The following is a 23710-nucleotide window of genomic DNA, read 5'->3' on the forward strand; positions in this document are numbered from 1 at the left end:
ATCAGATAAATAAAATGGGAGGAAGGGAGCTTTTCCTCTGAGTGAAATGGAAGTCACTGAAGAGTTAAACATAGGAGTAGATGGTGCGACTTACATTTTAAAAGATCTCTAGCTAATGGATCTTAATCGTTTTTGCGCCAGGGACCCCTTTGGCAGTCTGGGAGCCTAGGGACCGCTTTTCAGAATAGTGCTTTCAGATACAAAAAATAAGAGGCACAGAATATAAAGGAACCCAATTGTATGGAAATGTGTAGTTACCAAAATAGTTAAACCAACTTATGACTTAGCAATATGTGAGCTGCTTTATCAACTCCTTAAGGGCGATCTATTCACAGTAGTAGAGTAACTACTGTGATTTCAAAGAAACAATGAACTATTTTCTGAGACCTGCAACAATTCTGGTATGATATAATAAACTTATCTGGAATTTCTAGTGGAATACAGTCCCTGGTACTGCTCTTATTGCCCTGGGACACTGCCTGCATTTTTAAGGGGGGTGGATTACTAACTTCATTTAGAGATTAGGCCCCTCGCCCCGGTCTAAGTCCAAGGACCTCCCGAATTCTCCCTCCTGACCCCTACTTTCCTGCTCTGTTAGGTGGACGTGCAGAAGAATAGTGGGGTGAATTCATGGGCTATTGCCCACGTTTCTGGCCTTGTCAGTCTGCGCTTCTGTAGACACTACTGGGGTTCACTGTTGGCCACCTTTGCTCGCCGCAGTTCCTGGTGGGTTGCTCTACCCAACACTGGCCTCTCATTTTCGAGATGTTCTGGGAACAACAATAACTCCAAGAGGTGTTTTTTTGGTTTTGTTTTTTTTTTTAATGTCTTTCTGACTGGTTTCTTGTGGCTAAATAGTTCAGGAGCCTGAGTTATGGTCCCTGCTTCAGCAGATTGTTCGAATGGCCACCTGTAATCTGTTCTTCTTTCCTAAGGGATATCACTCACCTCGGTTATTCCTGGCTCACAAAGGTGTGGATAACGCAGGTGGAGTTCTTTATATTCTATATGAATACCTCTAGGTCATAGGGCTCCATCAGCCGGACTCGACTGTTTTCTGCTCTCTGTGCGTAACACAGACTTGCTGGTCCCCACGGCTTTGTGTGTCCCTTCCCCTCCTTGGAGAACGGCCTTCTTACTTACTTCTCTTCTTTACTTGTTTATGTCCGACCCGACCCTCAAGGCTCAACTCACATGCCTCCTGTTCCGGTCGTTGTCCCTACTTCGGGATCCCTGAGGGACCCATTACCTCCTCCGAATTTCCACGGCACTCTCTCGGCGCCTCTCCTCAGGGTACCTGACACTTCCCGCCTTGTACTACACTTATTTGTTTACCTACATACCTTCCTATAACCCCTTCTCTGCAACTATAAGCCCTGAGGGCAGGACTCATGTTGTCCTTTGATTTCCGCAGTTCTGGGACAGTGCCTGCCACAAAGCAGACGTCGACCAACCGCAGAAGCTTGTGATTCTCCAGATGACAAAGGAGCCCGTCGGGAAAGCATCCCATCTCACGCAAGTCTGTATGTTCGCTTCATGTCCATTCCCCCTCCTTTCCCCAAGCCCTGGCTGAGCCGACTTTTGACTGTTTATTTTTCCAAATAGAAATGATTGTTTACACGAGTGTTTCTTAATGCTTGCAAGGAAAGTAACACAAGGTTGAGAGGTATGGAGTAGAAAGCAAAAATCGACCCGGCTTCTATCATCCAGAGAGAATGCATTTAACATTTCAGTGTATATTCTTATAGATTTTTTTTCCCACTTTATAAAGTTAGACATATTTTATAAGGATCAGAGCATGCCATATATTGTATTATAATTATTTTCTCATTTTGCTTAGCATATTGGGATGATCTTTTCATGAATCTACAGGTAGTAGAGCATTGTGGTTAAGCAGATGGCTTTAGAGCATTATTGTTCAAATCCAATCCATGAGGCTATCACTTAGCTGTTGACCCTGGAGAGTTAGTTAATTTCTCTATTTACCAGTTTCTCCATCTGTGAAATAAATCCAGTAAAAATACCACCTGTTCAAGTGTTGTGAGGACTAAATGGGTTGAGACGTGCAAACACTCAGAGGTATTGAAACACCTGATTCGGTACATGGGAGCTCTTACTATTATTATTATTTTAGTGTTTTTAATGGCCACACAGTATTCCATTACATGGCTACCTCCTAATCTGAGTATTTCCCTGTTGATGGACATTTAGCTGGCCTTTGACTTTTTACTCTTTTGAGTAACTGCGGAAGCAGTAAACATCCTTGGATACCCATCCTTGCACACTTGTCTAATCCATTCTCTCAGGATACATTCTCAGAGGTGGAACGACAATTTTGTGATACACATTGCTCCAGTGCCCTCCAGAAGGTTTCCTTTTACTGGTTTCCAGTCACCATTAGCCTGGCATGCTCTGTTCCTCCCCCTCTACTCTACAAAACTGTTTGCTTTCGGTTGCTCTTTTTATCACTGTGTTAGTGCAGACACTTGATACATCAACTGTCGAGAACATGGGGACTGATGAGACAGAGCACAGGGTTCAAAGCCCCTGGGGGGGCTGATTTGCCTGCCTGTTTCCTGAGTCCCAGTTTTCAGCCAGTCATGCTTTAGGGGGTTTCTGCAAGTGTGGGGTGCAGGGCAGTTCCTTTCTGGGACTGGTGGAATTGTGGCAGCCTTATGGGCCACTCAGGGTGGTCCCAGAGCCCTGTTAACACACGGGGATGACCCTGCTGGGATCAGTGACCATGAGGTTTCTCTCCCTCTTGTGAGGTGCACACCCTTCCACAGGACTTTTCCTTGCTCTCCTTTCTGCAGATTGCCTTTGGAGGTGACTCGGTGACTCAGCAGCAGCCTGCTGTCTCCCTCTGTCCCCCAGGGAGGGTTGTCTAGGAACAGAGAGCCCAAGAAGAGGAAAGTGGTATTTAGTTACCCGTGCTTCAAGCCTTAGGGATTGCTGGAGATGGTATTGCATTTACTCTTTCTTGATGGCCAAGAAAATATAACTTATATCAACTTTTCAAATATAATTTAGAGTCTTTGCTTTGGAAGGTGCTTACTGGTTTCCTCCCTGAAGACTAGAACGTCAATAAATTTATCTTTATTATTATGTTTCATAAATTTACTTTTAATCCCTGAATGTATTAGATCCTGAGGAGTGTTCATTCTCTTCCTGGGACGCAGTGAAATTTTTAAAAAGTGTTTGTTAATTCAAGGATTTCTTATATTAATGTACATTTTAAATTTTGATAATTTGGAAAAACTAAGTAACTCAGGGATATTCTTAGTAATCTCCTGTCTGAATCAACTGGCAAGTATTGTATGATTCTGATTGCTTTGGATTATAGGATTTAAATATAACTACCATTTTTCTGGGACACTAAATCCAATTTTAGACTGATTGTGATGTCTTAATTTTATTTAAGCGAAACCCCATACCACAACTCTCATTAGCTAATCAAGATAGAAGTAGGGTCAAATTTCACCTTTTGTTATTATTCCTATTATTTCATCACTTTTAGATTTTATTGAAAAGTAGTCTTTGATTGATAAATAGTGGCAAGACTATAAAACTGGCATATGCTTGCATTTTTCCTGGGACATCAGTGAGTTTCCAAGATTGGAGCTTTGGTCAGGGATGGGTTTGGTCACGGGCGCCTGGGGGAGTCAGTTGGTTCAGCTTCGAGCTTTGGCTCGGTCATGATCTTGCCCTTCATGAGATCTCGCCCTTCTCGTTGTCAGCACAGAGCCTGCTCCGAACCCCTGCCGCCCTCTCTGCCTCTCCTGTGCTTGATCTCTTTCTCTCTCTCTCTCTCCCTCTCTCTCTCTCTCAAAAATAAACAAACATTATAAAAAGAGAAAAGAGTGGGTCTGGTCAGCAGGCGGGCCTGTACCTGTGGAGAGCTGTAGTAAGCCATCTTTCCAGCCGTATTAATGCATTGCGCTGTGTGTCAATTCTGCCATCGAAAATGTGAGCAAATATCAGATAGATTTTCAAGGAAAATCACTTACCCTTACTCTAGACTCAAATTGCTCGAAGCATGCTTCGAGTTTCAACAAAAGGTTAACCTTCCTTTTATCTTTCCTCACTTGCACAGTTTCGCTTGTCTGACACCAGGAATGCCATGACTGAATTCTAAAATAACAAGTGTCTGGGGGACTCTCCCCGGCCCCTGTCAGCGGACGACGTATTAGTACCATCTGCCATTCCGAGCTTTCTGAACTCTCAGCTCCCGGAGGGGTGCCTGAGGTCTACTTCAGAGCAGTGGTTCACAACTGGCAATGGGTTTGCTTTCTGGGGGACGTTTGACAATTTTGGGTGTCACAACCTTAGGGGGAAGAGAGATGTGGTCCTGGTGTCTAGCGGGTAGAGGCCAGAGATGCTGCAATACATCATACAGTGCATCGCACAGCCCCCCACGAGAGGATCCCCTGGCCTCAAGCTGTCAGTCGTGTGAAAGGTGAAGAAACTCCGTGTAGAAATTTGCAAGGTCAGGGTGTCTCCAAGGAAAGCCGGCTGGCTGTCAGGATGGTGCTTCGTGGTGCCATCTACCTGGTGACCTTATCACAGGTCAAGGTCAAGCTCTCGCTCAGCCCGGCAACTTCAGAAACTCACTTTCAGAGTACCAGACTCTAGCAGATTGACTCTCATAGGAACTCACAGAAGACTGAGTGAATAAACCTCTTCTCATCTTATTATGTTCTACTAATAAATAAAACTAGCAGAGAGGGTGGACATAGCGAGGTGCCTGGGAACTGAACTTGCCAGGAGGTGCCTCAGGGAGCCTAGAATCGGAACAAGGGGAGGTAGGTATCTGATGATACCTGGAACTCTAGGTCTAGACGCTTAAAAATCCACCTGAGATGTGTCCATCAGGGCTGGAACCTGCCACATCTTCAGGATTATACTTCTTTTAGAAAGTGCTGGGATGGGTCTTGGCAACCAACTTTAATCTTTCACACTTTCCTCCTCTACTTCCTTTGCTGACCAACTGCCTTTCATTATCTGTATTGATTCTTTTAGTTAATTTACTGTTTAGTCTCATTGCCACGCAATGGTTCAATAAAAATGTGTCAAGCACCATTGTATAACAGGGATAATTAATATGAAGATTGATATTTTAACACTGTCCTTAACTGGAGGCTTCTCAGGCTAGTGGGTAGCACGGAGGTGCCAATATTTCAGAAGAATGTGAGCAGGGCAGTGACAGGTACATTCAGGATTCTGTGCAAGTGCATAAGACACAGGCCTATGCAGCAGTGACACCCGGAATGCCTGCTTTATTCTCTCAGGCACTGGTTTTACAGTTTAACTTGAGTGTTAAGAAAAGAGCATAGGGAGTTATTATTACTGCTGTGTATTGTCTGCTTGTCCATGTGGTCTTCCTCATTGTGTTCCAAGAATGGATGTCAGCAATCGGGATGATAGAAGAGTCCAGTCTGCCACCTGATCTTCACCCTTTCCCTCTCAATAATGGAGGAAGTCATTTTGTACATTTTTGAACGCTGTGGTCAACCCACCAGGAAATATAGGTGAGCTGGAGGGTCTATCGCAAGGATGCTGGAGAAGATCTCCCTTTGTACTGTGAAGAGGGTTCTACAGAGGCCAGCAATACCTCAATGAGCTCGATGTGTTTTGCCAGAATCCTGCTGAATCACTCAGCAAAGTCAGAAACCTGCTTCAGTGCTAAATCACAAACGATACTCTCTTCTTTTGAACAGTTACACTCTGACAGAGATGGTAGGAGCGTGGAGAGTAGAACCATTGGGTGGGACTGGTATGCAGGAAGGGGAGAATGTGTTGGGTGCACACATTTTTCTTTCCCAAATTCTGGTGGTCTGGGCCATGTTTTGCCCACTTCTCCCACTCCTTGGTTTTCCCTGACCACTGAATGTGGATCTTGATTTTCTGTGCTGATTGACATCAGGCAGACTTAGCTGAAGCTCTGGCATTCACTGGACTTTGGACAAATAGCTTCCCTGAGCCTCGATGTCCCACCTATAAAAAGGGAGTAACAACAGTTAACATTTACGGTGGTTGAAGGTAGAAGTGATATGTATGTGAAACTCCTGGAAAGTTCCTGGCATGTTGTAGGGACTCAGAAAGTGCTGGTTATCATTTTACAAGGGAAAGGTCACCCTTAGAATGTGAATGCCCTAGGAGGAGGGTGAATTGGCATAAATTCACACCGAGAGGTATTCTGGTATATCTTTCCCAAAAATTCAGTTTTTTGGAGGGTGGGGTACAGGAGTCATAGTGATGGGAAATGAGGCAGGACACTAGAATTCTGAGTTCGGGGAAGGAAAGAGAAAGGCAGCCTGGGATGTTAGTAATTCATCAGACATTGATGGAGGGCCCACTAGGTACCAGTTTCTGTAAGAAAGATACACTTGGCTCACCTCACAGTCTGTCCCTGGGCCAGCCCTTCTGTGATGAGCCAAAGCCCAGCAGTGCTTGGGGTTTTTTAGAAGTGCTGAATAGCTTAAGTACTTTGTTAATTTTTTTCTCTTCAGTAATTAATATAGTCGTGTCAAAGCTGTTTGCAGTTAATTAATTATCTCCCAGCCAGATTAATCTTACCTCCCCTTAAAATGTGCTACATTTGGAAAGTCATCTGGTAGGCAAAGGAAAGACTATATGTGTGTGCTGTACCCTCTAGAAAAGGCAGAGACCCATTTCTGCATTTTAGTGGAACACAAGTATCTAAGGTTGACCCAATGATGTGTTGCTGAGAGGATATGGAGGAGGAGGAGGAGAGATTTTAGCTCCTGAATTGATTTTACTCATCCCAGTTGAGATTTCTTTCTTTTTTTTTTTTNCACACAGGCGCCCCTCCCAGTTGAGATTTCTTGACCTCTTCTGCTAACAGTCCCATCTCAGAGATTCACTGTGGGTAGAGCTGCATTTTTTTTTCTGGGTCTTTCCTTGTTATCTTTATTAGAGGTAGAAACACACTGAAGAGTTGCTCTGGCCATTGTGGGGACTGGTGTGCTCCTACTTTGCTCCCTCACCATTGCCCTTTTAATGTTGGTAGGACACCATTACTTGTTTATTACATTTGGTTCTGGGCCTGGGAGCTCCTAGGGGCCGGGGAGAAGAGGGCAGGCACTGCGTCTTGTTCATAATCCCAATGCCTAGGATAATTCCAGGCAGATCTTAAACTATAATGAATGTTTGTTTAATGACTGACGTAGCTGGAGGCACTTCTTTCATTTTCTTTCTGGAGCTTGGACTCCATCTTTTCTTCTTCCTCCCCACCCCACCTCTGGCCCCCTGTAGGAAGTAGCATTGATCTGAAAACATGAAAATCAATGGTGGGTGCTTAGATACTAGTATCAATCTGTGGGAATGCATCAGCATGAGACACAGTTTACCTTGTGGGGAACTGGAAATTTTTGTGGTTTCCTTAATTTATTCAGAGAGAGAAATGTAAATTTGTCCTTTTGTTTTGATACAGAACACCCCTACACACACACACACACTCACACTCACATGCACACACACATTTTAACCAGAGGACTCTGATCTAGTTTGTGTAGTCATTTCTGATCTGTGAAATATAACAATGGACGAATAAAGCAAAATCAAATTTGGCCAGCCTTTGAAATTGATTTCAAATTAGAGCAGCACTGTTAATTCTATTAGGGCAGTCACACTCAGAACTTGGTCGCTGAAATATATTCATTTAGAAGCTTATAAGTATATCCTTGATGAATTAGCTAGGAAAATAACGCTCCTAGAAGAAATTATGTGTGGGAGTGAATGACTGCAGCCCTAACTCTAGTGGCTCATTTTATCCTTGGAGATTTTACTGGTTTTGAGGTCTGTGAAGAAACCCAAGTGTCCACTAGAGTCAAGACCTGAGAGTCTGTGAGCCTGAGAGCAATTGTGAGTCTGGTCCTGGGACTAAGACGCCTCTCTCTCCATGTGTCCAGTGGGAATGATGATGGTCCCATGGCTGGGAGAAGACCGCCCACTTCCTAAGATGAGATGAGCCTCTAAGATATGGGTCTAATCAGTGAAATGCCCAGATTGCTGAGTTTGAGATAGAACATGTTGGTGTGTTTCTTCCTTGGAACTAAAACTTGACCTATGGTTTCTTCGGCAGGTGAGAGTGATTTCCCAGTGATTGCTTTGGCCCATACAACCAGAGAACAGGATTCTTCCTTTCTTTTTGGCCACTAAATGCCTATGTACACCACACATTCCTGCGAGGGAAGAAGGGCGGAGCTTCTTGGATGATGATGGACATTCCACTGGACAGGATGAGGGCAGAGAGTGTGACATCGACACCACAAAGGTAAGAGCTGCCACCGATCTTTTCTCTGGCCCCATTACTTATCAAAGGGAGGGGAGAATGAGCCTTACAGTGTAGTGACAGAAATGAAGGTCAGACACCGGGGAGGCGATTCTGACTCAAATTCACTGGCAGCTGGGGCACATGACTGAAGGAGGAAGGGAGAGAGCCAGCCTGGGAAGACATAGGTTGGATTCTTTTGGGGGATGCATCAAGCCAGCTCTGGAAGAATCTGTAGCCCACATTGCCCACCTCCCCTCTTGTCATTGATAGTTCAGACTTGAGAAAGTAGCACTACTGTTATTATGATAAGATTCCATTTGTGTCCATTTAAGTCAGTCTGGTTTAAAATTGGCTGTGGAGCTGGGTTGATACGTCTGGCTCAGGCCACAGATTGGGGGCTTATCGGAAGGAGCTGGCATGGAGGCACATGTTGTTGGAGCCAAGTAACGTTGAGAACATGCTGGATCAACTCTAATTAAACGAGCTATCCCACATAAAAATCAGGATTTCCGGGTTCTTCTGGAGCCTGGCCCTCTGTTCCCACAAAGGATTCTGGTGCTCAGTAGTCTCTGTCTCTGGAGAGTTCACCAGAGTCCCAGCCAGCCCACTTGATTTGTTTAACTTACTTGTTTGGCGGCTGGAAGCATTTCATTTCACCTTGTCTGGTCTAGATCATTCTGCTAGCTCTTTGACAAAAACAGTGATAGCCCTTTATTTCTTCCCCATAAACGAGTATCTTTCACTAGACCATGGGCAGAAATGAGCAGAAACGGCTGAGACTGTAGAGGTAGCAATGCGTGGTTCCTTCCCTGGAAGGGCTTAGGGGCTAGTGACAGCCCTGGTCAGGCCTGTGGCGGTGAGGAGAGCTGGGAAAGCATTATACTGTCTTACGGTGGATGCTAAGATAACAGTGCACCGCGGGCTGTTAGGAGGTGAGGGGGTGAGGAAGTGGGTGGAGGGGACCTATCAATTTGGCTCAGGTGCGTTCAGATTCTCTAAAACCCCCTCCCCTGGACTCCAGAACCCCCCCCAGCGCAACCACTAACGTGTGGGCTCCTCCACATAACGTGCCTCGTGGTAGGCTCTCGTCTTGTTGCCGACCCACGTTTTTCCCAGTCCAGGTGGAAAATCTTTCGCCTGTGATTCTTTGCTTTTTACAAACAGGACAGATCTCTGGCCACGTGTCTCACTAAATCACTCAGCCTTCTGAGCGGCCTCTGCTTGGAGACGAGCTGTACGAATTACAGGGTCCCTGGAGAGGAGCAGCCACACTAACTAGAGGTCCGGAGGGAACGAACACAGTTCTGATAGGACTGTTCAGGTGGAGGGAGCCACCTCTCTTCCAGAAAGCTCTTTGAAATTTCATGTATTCTATACGCTGGCTCTGGGCATGACCTTCTAGGTGTCTCAGAAGTAGCTATTTGTTTCTCAGAAGTGCACTATTTTGCCGGCTCTGATAACGCCGCGTCACGAGGGCCTGAACCAAGGAACGCTGGCATCTCCATTCCCAGTTCCACACAGGGTGCGCTGTGCGGTGCCCCTGACATTTCCCCCCGCCTTCTTGTCTTCTCTGGCCCATCGTCAGTACCGATTGTCTTTTCCTTACACGTTACCCACACCAGTGCATGGGGAGCTTGCTGTGAGAGAAGGTCAGGGAAGGTGCCTCCATTCATGGGTGTGGATTGACTTTAGATTTCTAATTCTGCTTACATCTGCTTGGTTTTATTTGGAATATTCTCACATGCCACGGGCAGAAATATGAGTTAGTGTGACCTAAGCTTTTAAGAAACAGTAGTGATTTTTGGGGCTTCTGGGTGGCTCAGTCATTTAAGTGTCCGCCTGTTGATTTTGGCTCAGGTCATGATCTCACGGTTTGTGAGCTCAAGCCCCACATCCGGCTCTGCGCTGAAAGTTCGGAGCCGGCTCGGGATTCTCCCTTTTCCTCTCTCTCTGCCCCTTCCCTGCTCTCTCTGTCTCTCTCAAAATAAATAAATAAATAAAAACATTTTTAAAAATTAGTGATTTTTCTTTTATATTTAATGGGATAAAATGCAGCTCTTAGAAGAATGTTCCAAAGAGATGGCAGTATTAATTCTGAAAAATGCCTTGTTTTAATTTGATAGGAGGATTAAGGTGGATTTTGGGCAAGTAAGAGGGCAGAAGGAATCTAGGTGTTTATTTACATTTGTGGAATTGATTGAAAAAAGTGGTTCTGCCCCATAAAAGTAGCGACTTGGGTTTGTTCTGCTTTTGTTATTTTTCTGAGCCAAACAAGAGCATTATCAGAGCCACTCATGCTCACTTGTGTGCGTATGTGTTTGTCAGCCTTGAAAAGACACTGCTCTGAGAGTATTTTTAAGTGAGTTTGAGAGCATAAAGCAAAAAGAGAGGGAAGTGGACTAAGAAGAGGTGAGTAAGAGGTTAATGGCTTTGGAAAGCCTTTTACAGGGTGCCACTTGGAGAGAAGATCAATGCAGTTTCTCTTTTAAGCTGCCGGTGAATATCTTGGATTTTTGACATCTTTTTCTTTCTTTTCAATCTTGTAAACACCAAGAGGCACAAGGTAGCCAAATACAGTAGATAGTGTTCTCGCCATGAGTAATTTGGGTTGATAGTAGGCTGGGGGAGCGATTTGGCGAGCCGATGCTCTTCTTGAGAAAGAGAACAAAAATAGCAGTTGATTTTTCAACTTTGCAGCCAAATGCCTTTTGTACTCCCAGATGTGTTGGATTGGAGATTGCACGTGTCCTCGGCATGCGTATACCAAATCCCCTGCTAAAGACTACAGCATTCTTTAATGAGGATGTTGAAAAACTATGTGAATTTAAAGATCAGCCAGTCCCTCCTGCCTCCCACTTAAATACTCATAGTTTGAGGCATAGTGAAAAGAGTCGGCCACATAAAAGCTGGGTAATGTTGACCAAACTTGCACCTTAGGTGTCCCTCTTTGCAACATGGGGTATAAGATCTACCACTAAGGACTGTTAGAGAATTAAAGGAGATTCTTCACTGGTGGTTCCTCATTGCCTCCTACTGCATGGGTTGCTGGGAATTCCAGGGTAACCAATGGTGTGTATGAAAGCACTTACTACACAATACATGGCCCAAAAAGGTGCTTGGTAAATTTTTCTTGAAACACTTTTGATGGAGAATTTTAACATGTACGAAAATAGGGAGAATAGTACATTCAACTCCTGTACCCGCCACACAACTGCAACAATGATCAGTTCATGAACTGCAACAATGATCAGTTCATGGCCATCTCTTGTATGAGCAAGATACACCTCCCCCATCCCCATCCCCCACCTCCCAACTCTGTCGCTCCCCATGGATTACTTTGAACTGAATCCCAAATGTATAATTTTATCCATAAAATTTTAGTATATATTTGCAAAAGATAAGGATTCTTTTAAAAAGCATACTTACAATACCATCAGCACATTGAAAATGTAACAGTCATTCTTTTATATTGTCACGTATCAGGTTGGTACTCAGATGTCACTGTTTTTCATATGTTTTTAAGCATTTGGCCTGTTAAAATCAGGAGTCATACAAAGCCCACACATTGGATCTATTTGATATGTCACTTATCTGGTCTGTGCCGTTTGTCCCGCACAGTTTCCCACAGTCTGGATTTTGCTGTGTCACTCACTGCACATGTTCCTATGAAATCTCCATTTGATTCAAGTGGCAGATCTAGCCTCTCAGTAAAACTCAGGCCTGATTTGTTGTTGTTGCTGTTGTCGAAATGCTGCGGAGTTGTGTATTTACTTCCACCAAGAGGCGTATTATGTCTTGTTTCTCTCTGTTACTGCAGGCTTGTTCCGTGAGCTCAGGTATTGCTATTCTGATGTAGCTGTTGTGAAGTTTCCCATCAGCTTTTTACCTGGGTTGTTAGCAACCTAGATCTGTCATTTCATGATGACTTGCAAAATAGGGACATTTTAATTCTATCATTCCTTCTCTATTAGCTGGAATCCTATTTTTAAGAACAGTTTTATTGAGATATACTTCGTTTACGATACAATTTACCTTTTTAAAAATGCGCGATTGGGGTCTTCTTAGTATATTCTAAAGGTTGTACAGTCATCTAATTCTAGAACATTGTTATTATCCCCAAAAGAAACACATACCTGTTAGCAGTCACATCCTACCAGTCTTCTCCCCGTCCCTGGAAACCACGAATCTACTTTCTGTCTCTACGGGTTCGCCTCCTCTGGGTAATTTCATATAAATGGAATCATACAATGTGTGGCCTGTGTTGGTCTGGCTTCTTCATTAGAATAATCTTTTCAAAACATTGTTATCTACAATGAAAAATGTTGTCATATCAGTAATTCGTTCCTTTTTATGGCCAAATATTCCATTGAATGGATAGACCATTTTGTTTATCCATTCATCAATTAACGGACCTGGACATTTGGGTAGTTTTCCCTCTTTGGCTTTTATCAATAAAGGCTGCTATGGGCATTAGTGTGTATCCTTTGTACATATGTTTTCAGTTCTCTTGGAAATATACTTAGGAGTGGAATTGTTGAATCATATGGTAATTCTGTGTTTAACTTTTTCAGAAATGTGCTAAACTCTTTTCCAAAATGGCTGCACCGTTTTACATTACGGGTTCCATTTCTCCACATCTCACTAACACTTGCATTATGCTAAAATGCTTATGTTATTATTATTTTTTGATTTTGGCCATCCTTGTAGTGTGAAGTGTTATTTTTTGGTTTTGATTGGCATTTCGCTAATGCCGAACAACGTTCCATCTTTTCATGGACGTTTTGGCCATTTGTATATCTTCAGAGAAATGTTGTATATCTTCAGAGAAATGTCTGTTGAAGAAACCCTTTGCCTGTTTGGAAGTGGGTTATTTGACTTTTTATTATCAAGTTGAAAGAGTTCTTTATTCTGGATACTAGACCATTATTGATAATTTATTTATGAATGTATTTTCACATCATGTAGGTTGTCTTTTCATTTTCTTGATTCTTGTCCTTTGACTTGATAGTGCCCTTTGAGGCACACAATTGTTACTTTTGAAGTCAGTTTATCTATTTTTCCTCTTATTTTATTATGATTTTGGTGTCATAGCTAAGAAGCCACTTTAGTCCAAGCTCACAAAGATTTATATCTGCATTTTCTTATGAGTGTTTTATAGTTTTGGCACCTATATTTAGGTCTCTGATCCACTGATAAATTAACTTTTGTATATAGTAGTGTGAGGTAGGCATCCCAATTGTATTCTTTTGCACGTGACTATCCAATTGTCCCAATAACACTTATTGAAAAGAGTGTTTTTTCCCCCATTGAATTCTCTTGACATCCTTGTTGAAAATCAGTTGACAGTAGTGTATCTGGATTCTTAATTCTGTTCCCTTGATCTCCCTCTCTATCCTATGCCAATTTTACCCTGTCTCGATTACTGTAGCTTTGTCACAACTTTTGAAATCATGAAGTATGAGTTTCCTGACTTTGTTCTTCTTTTTCAAGATTGTTTGTCTATTCTGGGTCTCTTGCACTTCCATATGAATTTTAGAATCCGCTTGTCAATTTCTGAAAAAAAACAGCTGCTAATATTTTGAGAGGAATTGTGTTGAATCTATAGATTAATTTGGGGAGTACTGCTATCTGGGGGTGTCTATACATTTATTTATGTTTCCTTTAATTTCTTTCAACAATATTTTGTAGTTTTGGCACAAATTTGTACCACTTTTGTTAAAGTTATTCCTAAATAATAACTTTTTGGTGCAACTATAAATGGAATTATTCTTTAAATTTCATATTTCTGTTTACTCATTGCCAGTGTACAGAAATACAATGGATTTTTGTATATTGATTTCATATTCTGCAACATTGCTGAATTTATTAGTTCTAATAACATTTTTTGTGTATATTCCATAAGATTTTCTAAATACATGATCATGTCATCTACAAGTAGAAATAGTATTCTTGCGCTCTATTGCTGGGTACATCTATATTTATCATTTTTATGTTTTCTTGATCAATTGACTTTTATTTTTATAAAATGCTCCTTTGGTAACAATTTTTGTCTTAAAATTTTTATTTTGTGTGGTTATCAGGATAGCCATTCCTGCTTTCTTTGGGTGACTGTTTTCATGCTTTTACTTTCAAACTGTGTTTTTCAATCTAAATAAATATTTTTTAGTGTCCTATTTTGTTTCTATTACAATTGTTTTTGAATTATTGGAATATTTTTATAAAGAAAAATATCTGTCTTTAATTACTATCTGGTTCTCCTAAGGTATAATTCATGCAGAAAAAGAAGATAAATGTTTGATTTTCTTTTTTTTCTCACATTCCAGAGTAATGAGTTGGTACTTTAGTACCCTTCAATGGTGAGCAACGTATTCTTTCTTTCTTAAAAAACAGTATTATGAACTCAAGGATTTTAATACTTGATGTGATTCAGTTCACTGGAGATTTTTTCTTTTTGATATACAGATCTTTGGCCAGAATCTTCCCTTGTCCTTCCCTTCCTTGCTTTCTAATGTAACAAGATAGTCCAGGCTTATTTAGTGTATTTCTTACCCCAGACCTGGGATTGGCTACTTCTCTAAGGAGCCCTTGTTCTTTTAGTGAGAAGTTGTATTTTGATGCCTCAATCTGCACAAACTCGAGATGTGCTTTGCTCTTGATTTGGTGTCTTCAGTTGGGTTCCAGGGAAATAGACTGAGACAGAGATTTATGTGCAGGAAGTTTGTTGGGAGGCTCCCTTGGGACCAATACCAGTAGGGATAGAAGGAAGTAGGATTGGGCAAGGAGGGAGTTGAACTGTGATGGAGTTGTGGCGGAAATCTTAGCTGATCCTATGGGAACTCAGGAACTGGGATCCTCACCTTGAGAAAAAGATGTTGGATTTTTGTAGCTCCCCCATACACAAGCCACTGGATGTGAACTTGCCTGGGGAAAGAGTGTGACCTTGGGCAAGGAAGCTTTCTTTGGCTGAGGGTGATTCCCAAAAAGGGACTTAACTGAGAGCCCTTAGCTATTAATGCTTCCAGCAGGTGTGAGAATGAGTGTTTCAATTCTAAAGGGGAAATATAAGTGATGCTTCACAGCATCCACTAGAGTTAGTCATTCTGTTCTAGGTTTTTTCAGTAGAAATAAGATTGTCTTTTTTTTTTTTTTGAAATAAGATTGTCTTTTAAGAAAAATTAAATTATCAGTCCATAATGATATTTCCAGTTCAGATTTAGGATCATTGGGTTTTTATTAAATTTCTTTGATTTTATATTTGTATTTCTTTTATTTTGCCCTCAAAATCTTGGGGGTTCTTGATGACATTAATGTAATCATTTATTTGCTTTAATCCATGTATGTGTGCATAAAAGTTTCAGAATAATTATTTCTTTTTTTTTTTAATGTTTTTTTTTTATTTCTAGGAGAGAGAGAGACAGCGTGAGCAGGGGAGGGTCAGAGAGAGAGGGAATCACAGACTGAAACAGGTTCCAGGCTCTGAGCTGGCAGTCAGCACAGAGCCCGACGCGGGGCTCGAACCCACGAACCGCGAGATCATGACCTAAGCGAAAGTCGGACGCTTAACCGACTAAGCCACCCAGGAGCCCCTCAGAATAATTATTTCAATATGAACACTAAAAATATTTAAAGATTCCTGTACTGTGTCCTATGGTATATACCCCTACGGATGTACAGTCAGATTTTTGAAATTAAATTAAATTTAAAAACCCTTCAGGGGCATGTGGATGGCTCAGTTGGTTGAACATCTGACTTTGGCTCAGGTTGTGATCTTGCAGTTGATGATTTCAAGCCCCACATTAGGCTCTCTGCTGTCATCCTCTCAGCACAGAGCCCGCCTCGGATCCTCTGTCCCCCCTCTCTGTCCGTCCCTTGCTCTCTTCCTGTCAAAAGTAAATAAATAAATAAATAAATAAATAAAACCCTTGGAATAATATATCTCTGAGGTGTAAATAAATAAATAAAACCCTTGGAATAATATATCTCTGAGGTTAATGACCAATTTGACATAGAGTAAGTTTAAATTTTTAAGGATGGTCTTTTTTTTTAATTTACTTTTGTTTCATAATTATGTGTAACATTTACATAGTTCCCAAGTCCAGCTTCCAACACTGTCCCCTATCTCCTGTTCCCTCTCTCCTCATCTAGGGAGGCACTTTGTTCATTCTTGGTTTATCCTTCGGCTGTTACTTTTGCTTTACATAAGCATGTATGCATGCGTGTGTGTGTGTTCACATGTATATGCATGTATATGTATGAACACACACATATTTTCCCTTTACTTAAGTAATATCCTCAAAGTCACTCCATTGCATATATATATATATATATATATGCAAATATCTATATATATATTTGGCCAATCTTCTATTCGTGGCTGTTTGGATTGTTTCAAGTTATGCAAGTGTTTTTAATTTTTGTCTGTCTCTCTTTGGGAGAGATTTCTGGAAGAGAGATTGCTGGGGCAAAGGGTAAATGTCTATAAAGTTTTGCTACATCTTGTCAAATTCTCCTCCAAAAGGGTTCTCCTTCATTCTGCTTTGCCCCCCCAACTGCTTTCCCACAGACTCATTAACAGAGGATGCAGTCTAATTTTCGGACCATAGGTCNGCATAAAGAAAATGCTTTAATGTGTTTAATGTATTTAAAGTTTAATTATATATTTATAAATACATATATAAATGTGTATATGTCTACATCTATAAATAAATGTATATATTTACATGTATAAATTATAAGTGTATAACTATATAATCATAAATGTACATAGATATGTGTAAATATACCTTCGATCTGGTGAATGTGTTCTGGATAGGAGTAAATGAATGGCTGTTAAATAGATGCTGGAAANTTTCAAAGGACGAGTCCCGTGTCTCCCCCCCAGCCTTGGCTTTTCATAAACATAAGGGGCAAGAAATTCCTTCCTGAGCTTTTAACCTCCTCTAATACTGTCCCCATGTCACCCACTTATTGCAGAGGAGAAGACACATTCTCTTTCTGCTTTTTTTTAAAAAAAATTTTAATGTTTTTTATTTCNAGAGCACATTCGGTTAGCTTCTCGAGAGCAAATGTACATGCATGTTTTGTGACTGTAGGCTTCCTCCTGGGGGACAGGGGCCGGACTTTAAGGCTGTGTTCTCCAGTGCATCCTTTTCAAAGGACGAGTCCCGTGTCTCCCCCCCAGCCTTGGCTTTTCATAAACATAAGGGGCAAGAAATTCCTTCCTGAGCTTTTAACCTCCTCTAATACTGTCCCCATGTCACCCACTTATTGCAGAGGAGAAGACACATTCTCTTTCTGCTTTTTTTTAAAAAAAATTTTAATGTTTTTTATTTATTTCTGAGAGAGAGAGAGAGACGGTGTGAGCAGGGGAGGGTCAGAGAGAGAGGGAGACACAGAATCCGAAGCAGGCTCCAGGCTCTGACCTGTCAGCACAGAACCTGTTGCAGGGCTCGAACCTACAAACCATTAGATCATGACCTGAGCCAAAGTCGGACGCTTGACCGACTGAGCCACCCAGGCGCTCCTCTTTCTGCTTTTCAACTTTCCCCTCCTTTTCTTTTTTCAAACTAATCACCAAGTACTGCTGATTCAACACCTCCTTTGATTTTTCTCCTTTCCTCTTTACACACACCCCCACTTTGTGAGTTGGGGTCTTCTCCCTTCCTCTCCCCTGTTCTGTAGCAGCCCTGTCTCCTTGGCCCTGAACATTCCCCCCAAGCAGACTCCTACGCTGCTGTTAGTGGGGTCTTTCTAAGTCACCGCTGGCAAAGACATCCATGTCCAATCATTGATTCTGATTGTTTAGGGGCATGTAGGTGGCTCAGTTGGTTAAGTGTCTGACTCTTGATATCAGCTCAGGTCATGATCTCATGGTTTGTGGGGTTTGAGCCCCGCATCAAGCTGTGTGCTGACAGTGCAGAGCCTGCTTGGGATTCTCTCTCTTTCTCTCTCTCAAAATAAATAAACCTTAATAAAATAATAAATTAAATAAATTTAAAAGAGATTGTTTTGTGGTGTTGCTTACAGGTAAAGTCCAGACTCTGTAGACTGATATACAAGATTCTTCCCAATCTTGCTTATGCTCAACCCTCGGTGCCCACTGTTGGGAATGCCCATTCTCCTTGTCTGGTCAACTCTGCTTGAACCTTTAACGTTTGAGCCAAATGTAACCAATGACAAGGGTCATTGTTCTTTTCTCAATAAGCCCAACGATGCTTGACTCGTTTCTGTTATAGCATTTTCCACATTGCATTATTGGATTTTAATTGGGAAGAAAGTGAGGGAGAGGGTATATATAGTAGAAGTAGCATGGAGTTGGGTTAATATAATCTGGGTTTAAATCCTGGCTCTACCATTTACCTATTCTGTGATCTTTGACTCAACCTCTCTGCATATCCATTTTTCTATACATCTTCTGTAAAGTGTTAGAAGGATTAAATGGCATCATTTCTATCAAAGCATCTAATAATGCCCCATAGGAACTTAGTTTATGACAATCTCCTACCTTTCTTTCATCTGCACCGTTTGCTCTGAAGAAGCATCATTGTATTGGGTGATAGTCAAAATCTATTATTTTCTCCCTGAGAAATGGACCTGGTGCATCCTTATTAGTGTCAGAACTAGAAACAGGCAGTACGTGCTGGGCCAGTATAGACTGGGTATGTAGGGGGCGATTGGGAGTGTGTGGGAAATTGTCTCTGAGGGGAAGGAGCAGGGGCGAGAGAGGAGTGTTTTTGTATCAGGAAACTGATAGTTCAATTAACTAGAGAGGTTTCCCCAAGTCACTTTCTTCCTTGTGGATATACCTGAAACATTATCCCATGAAGTGTAACTATATCTTTAAGATGTAGGGTACTTAAGGACAACTTAAGGACAGGAAGATAATTATATCCTCTTGATTGTCCACATCCAAACGTAGGGATGGGGCTTTCTCTTAAAGGAGTGAAACATGGGAGCAGGATGGGAAAGCTACATCTTTTGTAATAGCTGAGCCGAGCCCCCAGTCTTGTGTGGGTTGGGGGCGAGGGTCATTGCAGAGGAGAGAACTGTTTGTGAGGATGTGTGACGGAGACCTGGGCACAGGAAGAGGTGAACTACAGCCAGCCTATCGCGTCTGAACTGAGCATTGCCAAATGCGGGAGCCTCGTGGTTGAGGCTGGAGTTGCTTGTATTGTGTAAGTGATCCACAATGCGTTGCTTTTTGGGGGCTGGTAGCTGAATTTTGGATCCTAAAAAAAAAAAAAATAGAGAAATAGGAACGAAGTTTCATCAAAATTAGACGTCAGTCTTCTTTTTCCCAAAAAATGGATCTATTAACTGTATTTTTTGGAGAATAATCTGTTTTGTGTTCATTTTCTTCTAGTTAAAATGCATAATGCTGTATTCCTTTTTATTCCATTTCCTGCTTTGCTCTTCACGTAGCCCATCATCCTGGAAAGGGCAGATTAAAAATAAGCTTGGCACGGCACGACGGGGCAGCGCTAATGCCGTCTTGTGCTCTTTCCAGGTGCAGCGTGAACTTCCTCATCTCCCTTCCCATCCAGCTCCCTGCCTCCTGTATCCACCATGGTGTTTGGTGAGTTTTTCCATCGCCCTGGACAAGATGAGGAACTTGTCAACTTGAACGTGGGGGGCTTTAAGCAGTCCGTCGACCAAAGCACCCTCCTGCGGTTTCCTCACACCAGACTCGGAAAACTGCTCACCTGCCACTCGGAAGAGGCCATCCTGGAGCTGTGCGATGACTATAGTGTGGCCGATAAGGAGTACTACTTTGATCGGAACCCCTCTTTGTTCAGATATGTTCTGAATTTTTATTACACGGGGAAGCTGCATGTCATGGAGGAACTGTGCATATTCTCGTTCTGCCAGGAGATCGAGTACTGGGGTATTAATGAGCTCTTCATCGATTCCTGCTGCAGTAATCGCTACCAGGAACGCAAGGAGGAAAACCATGAGAAAGACTGGGACCAGAAGAGCAATGACGTGAGTACCGACACCTCCTTTGAAGAGTCGTCCCTGTTTGAGAAGGAGCTGGAGAAGTTTGACAAGCTACGATTTGGTCAGCTCCGGAAGAAGATCTGGATTCGAATGGAAAACCCAGCCTACTGCCTGTCTGCCAAGCTCATTGCCATCTCGTCCTTGAGCGTGGTGCTGGCCTCCATTGTGGCCATGTGTGTGCACAGCATGTCGGAGTTCCAGAACGAGGAGGGGGAGGTGGATGACCCTGTGCTGGAAGGTGTGGAGATCGCGTGCATTGCTTGGTTCACTGGCGAGCTTGCCATCCGGCTGGTTGCTGCTCCCTGTCAAAAGAAATTCTGGAAGAACCCTCTGAACATAATTGACTTCGTCTCCATTATCCCCTTCTATGCCACCTTGGCTGTAGACACCAAGGAGGAAGAGAGTGAGGACATTGAGAACATGGGCAAGGTGGTCCAGATCCTCAGGCTTATGAGGATTTTCCGAATCCTCAAGCTTGCCCGGCACTCAGTAGGACTTCGGTCCCTAGGTGCCACCCTGAGACACAGCTATCATGAAGTTGGGCTGCTGCTTCTCTTTCTCTCTGTGGGCATTTCCATCTTTTCTGTGCTTATCTACTCTGTGGAGAAAGACGAGCACACGTCCAGCCTGACCAGCATCCCCATCTGCTGGTGGTGGGCCACCATCAGCATGACTACTGTGGGCTATGGAGACACGCACCCAGTCACCTTGGCCGGGAAGCTTATCGCCAGCACGTGCATCATCTGTGGCATCTTGGTGGTGGCCCTCCCTATCACCATTATCTTCAACAAGTTTTCCAAGTACTACCAGAAGCAGAAGGACATTGATGTAGACCAGTGCAGTGAAGACCCACCAGAGAAGTGTCATGAGCTACCTTACTTTAACATTAGGGATATTTATGCCCAGCGGATGCACGCCTTCATTACCAGTCTATCTTCTGTGGGAATTGTGGTGAGCGATCCCGATTCTACAGATGCGTCAAGCATTGAAGACAACGAGGATGTTTATAACACGGCGTCCTTAGAGAATTGCAGCGCAAAATGAGCAGGGACATTTGTGCCTGTATCTTGTGTCCCTTCCTGATGTTAGGTTAACACAGCTTTATAAACCTCAATGGGTTCGTTAAAATAATTTAATTCTCAGGGTGTACCTTTCAGCCATAGTTGGACATTCATTGCTCCAAATGATAGAATCTTCTTTATTTTTCTCAGTAAAGTGAATTAAATGCCTTGTTCTGAAATTTATTTTTTACAAGAGAAAGTTGTGATATGATTTTGGAAAAAAAAAAAGGTAAATGGGATTGGGTGGGATTTATTGCTACGGCTTATGTATCATCCTGTGTTTGTCATCTACTCACATTGAGCTAACTGTAAATTACTGACAAGTAGAATCAGAGGCCCAGCTGACTGAAGACTACATGCATGTAAGATCCACAAAACGAGACAATGCATGTAAATCCATGTTCATGTTCTAGACATGGAAATTAGGAGCCTAATAAACTTGCCTAATTCAGTATGGAGAATGTCTTGGTTGTATGTTTTTATGTCAAGTAAATGTATTGCAGGATGTTCAAACTTGGTTTGGAAGGGAACTGCTCTTTTTGGAGATCAAGAGTCCTTTCTGTTAGTTTCTGAATGTTGGATATACATCTACACTGGGCTAGTTCTTTTGTTCAGTACATTGATGGTAGGTGGCAGGCAGAAGGATCATGTCCATGATGAGACCGTGCCGTCCAGTGAATATTCCTGAAATGTGTACAGATTTGGGACATCCTCAAGTTGGCATATATAATGAAGCATGTGCCCTTACAGATACGTTCCAGTGTATATTTTGTATTTTATAATTTCTCCTGTTCAGATAAAACCTCATCACCCGAAAATTATGCAGAGCAGAGTAAACCTCCACATTCACAGGCAGAGATACATTCCATGAGAGGAAGAAAGGAGAAATGGTACCCACACACACGGATGTGATTCATTATGGCCTGAGGGGTGAAACCTTAATCACCGGAAAAAGCTACGCCAGGAGCTATAAAATGAACCACCATTTAAAAATAGCCTTCGAGACGGTACTGTCTGCATCTTCTGTAAAAGCCCCTCACAATGAAGGAAGGCGTACATACTCATTTCCAGAGCAGCGACAGAGCAATTCCGTCCCATGTGGAGAGAATTTAGTGAAAATCTTAATTTTGGAGATATATGGTGACTCTAACTCATGCTGTCAGACAGAGTCCTTTCCCTGAGATCTTTTTGAATGGAAAAGCCGCCTGGATTTATTATCCTACTTCCTGTCTGTAGACACATTTCATTGAAAGAAGGACGTTGCCTGTAGGTTATCTGATGAAGATAACTCTGACTCATCCCTTCTCTTAACGTTGCTGTGGCTTCTGAGACAGATATAACTGAGCAGGGTTTACAGCCACTTTTGAATCTGGAGGTTTATTCATTTATGTGTGTCACCCCTGCCCGTTTGAAAAATCTTTCTTTTCCCCAAAATGCCTTTTGATGTTGGCATAAATATAGTTTTGAAGTATAGCAATAGAATTTGGGATCCGGTTTTATTAAAGATTTCCCAATTAGTGGTGAAGTAGCTGAAGGCTGCTTGTATAGTAATAGTAATAGTAATTAGTAATGGTAACAGCAATAGTACTAGTAATGATAGTAATAGTAACAGCAATGGCATTGGTAATGGTAATGATAATAGTAATAATAGCAATAATGATAACCAGCTGTTACGTAAGCGCCCCGCCTGTATAATCTCACTGATTGCTTACATCGCTATCAGCAAGGGTTTATTTCTGTCTGCATTTTAAGATGAGGAAACCAAGGTTTGCAAGAAAAGCACAGCGCACACAGTGAATAATGGAGTTGTGCTGAGGAAGTTTCCAGGGCCTGTGTTATTTCTTTATTTTTTTATTTTTTTAATGTTTTATTTATTTCTGAGAGGGAGAGAGAGAGAGTGAGAGCAGGAGCAGGGGAGGGTCAGAGAGAGAGGGAAACACAGAATCTGAAACAGGCTCCAGGCCCTGAGCTGGCTGTCAGCACAGAGCCCGATGCGGGGCTCAAACCCACGAACGGTGAGATCATGACCTGAGCCGAAGTCGGACCCTTAACCAACTGAGCCCCCCAGCCACCCCAGGGCCTGTGTTTTGAACACTGCACCATACTGCCTCTGGCTCCACTGTGTCGGGGAGTAGATTTAAGGACACATCAAGACAGAGTTCATCTGAAGAGACAAAGCCACAGACTGTCAGACTCCGCTTTTTCTGAGTATGTGAGTCGAAAGGGGAAAATGCTGGCTATGTACCTGTCCTCTCCTGACCCACAGAGCAGGCACATTTGTTTGCAGAGCAGAGTTTTCTAGAATGTCCTTGAAGCCGGAGCAGACAGCGAGGGTGCTCCCTGGGCCTGATTGGCA

The 23710-nt window shown here is 42.5% G+C and overlaps 1 protein-coding gene across 1 annotated transcript; it reads left to right on the forward strand.

The window, feature by feature from the left end:
• Nucleotides 1-1426: 1426 nt before the first annotated feature.
• On the forward strand, nt 1427-21815 carry KCNS3 (potassium voltage-gated channel modifier subfamily S member 3). The gene is made up of 3 exons (XM_077750951.1): nt 1427-1523; nt 8105-8296; nt 19803-21815. The coding sequence occupies exon 3, from the start codon at nt 19862-19864 to the stop codon at nt 21335-21337; it is 1476 nt and encodes a 491-aa protein (XP_077607077.1). The 5' UTR covers nt 1427-1523; nt 8105-8296; nt 19803-19861; the 3' UTR covers nt 21338-21815.
• Nucleotides 21816-23710: the final 1895 nt, after the last annotated feature.

Source organism: Crocuta crocuta, unplaced genomic scaffold, assembly GCF_008692635.1.
Source record: "Crocuta crocuta isolate KB4526 unplaced genomic scaffold, BGI_CrCroc_1.0 scaffold129, whole genome shotgun sequence".
Classification (NCBI taxonomy): domain Eukaryota; kingdom Metazoa; phylum Chordata; class Mammalia; order Carnivora; family Hyaenidae; genus Crocuta; species Crocuta crocuta.

What these genes read in the sequence shown, in the direction of transcription:
- KCNS3 (XM_077750951.1), top strand. Translation starts at nt 19,862, where the DNA reads ATGGTGTTTGGTGAGTTTTTCCATCGCCCTGGACAAGATGAGGAACTT.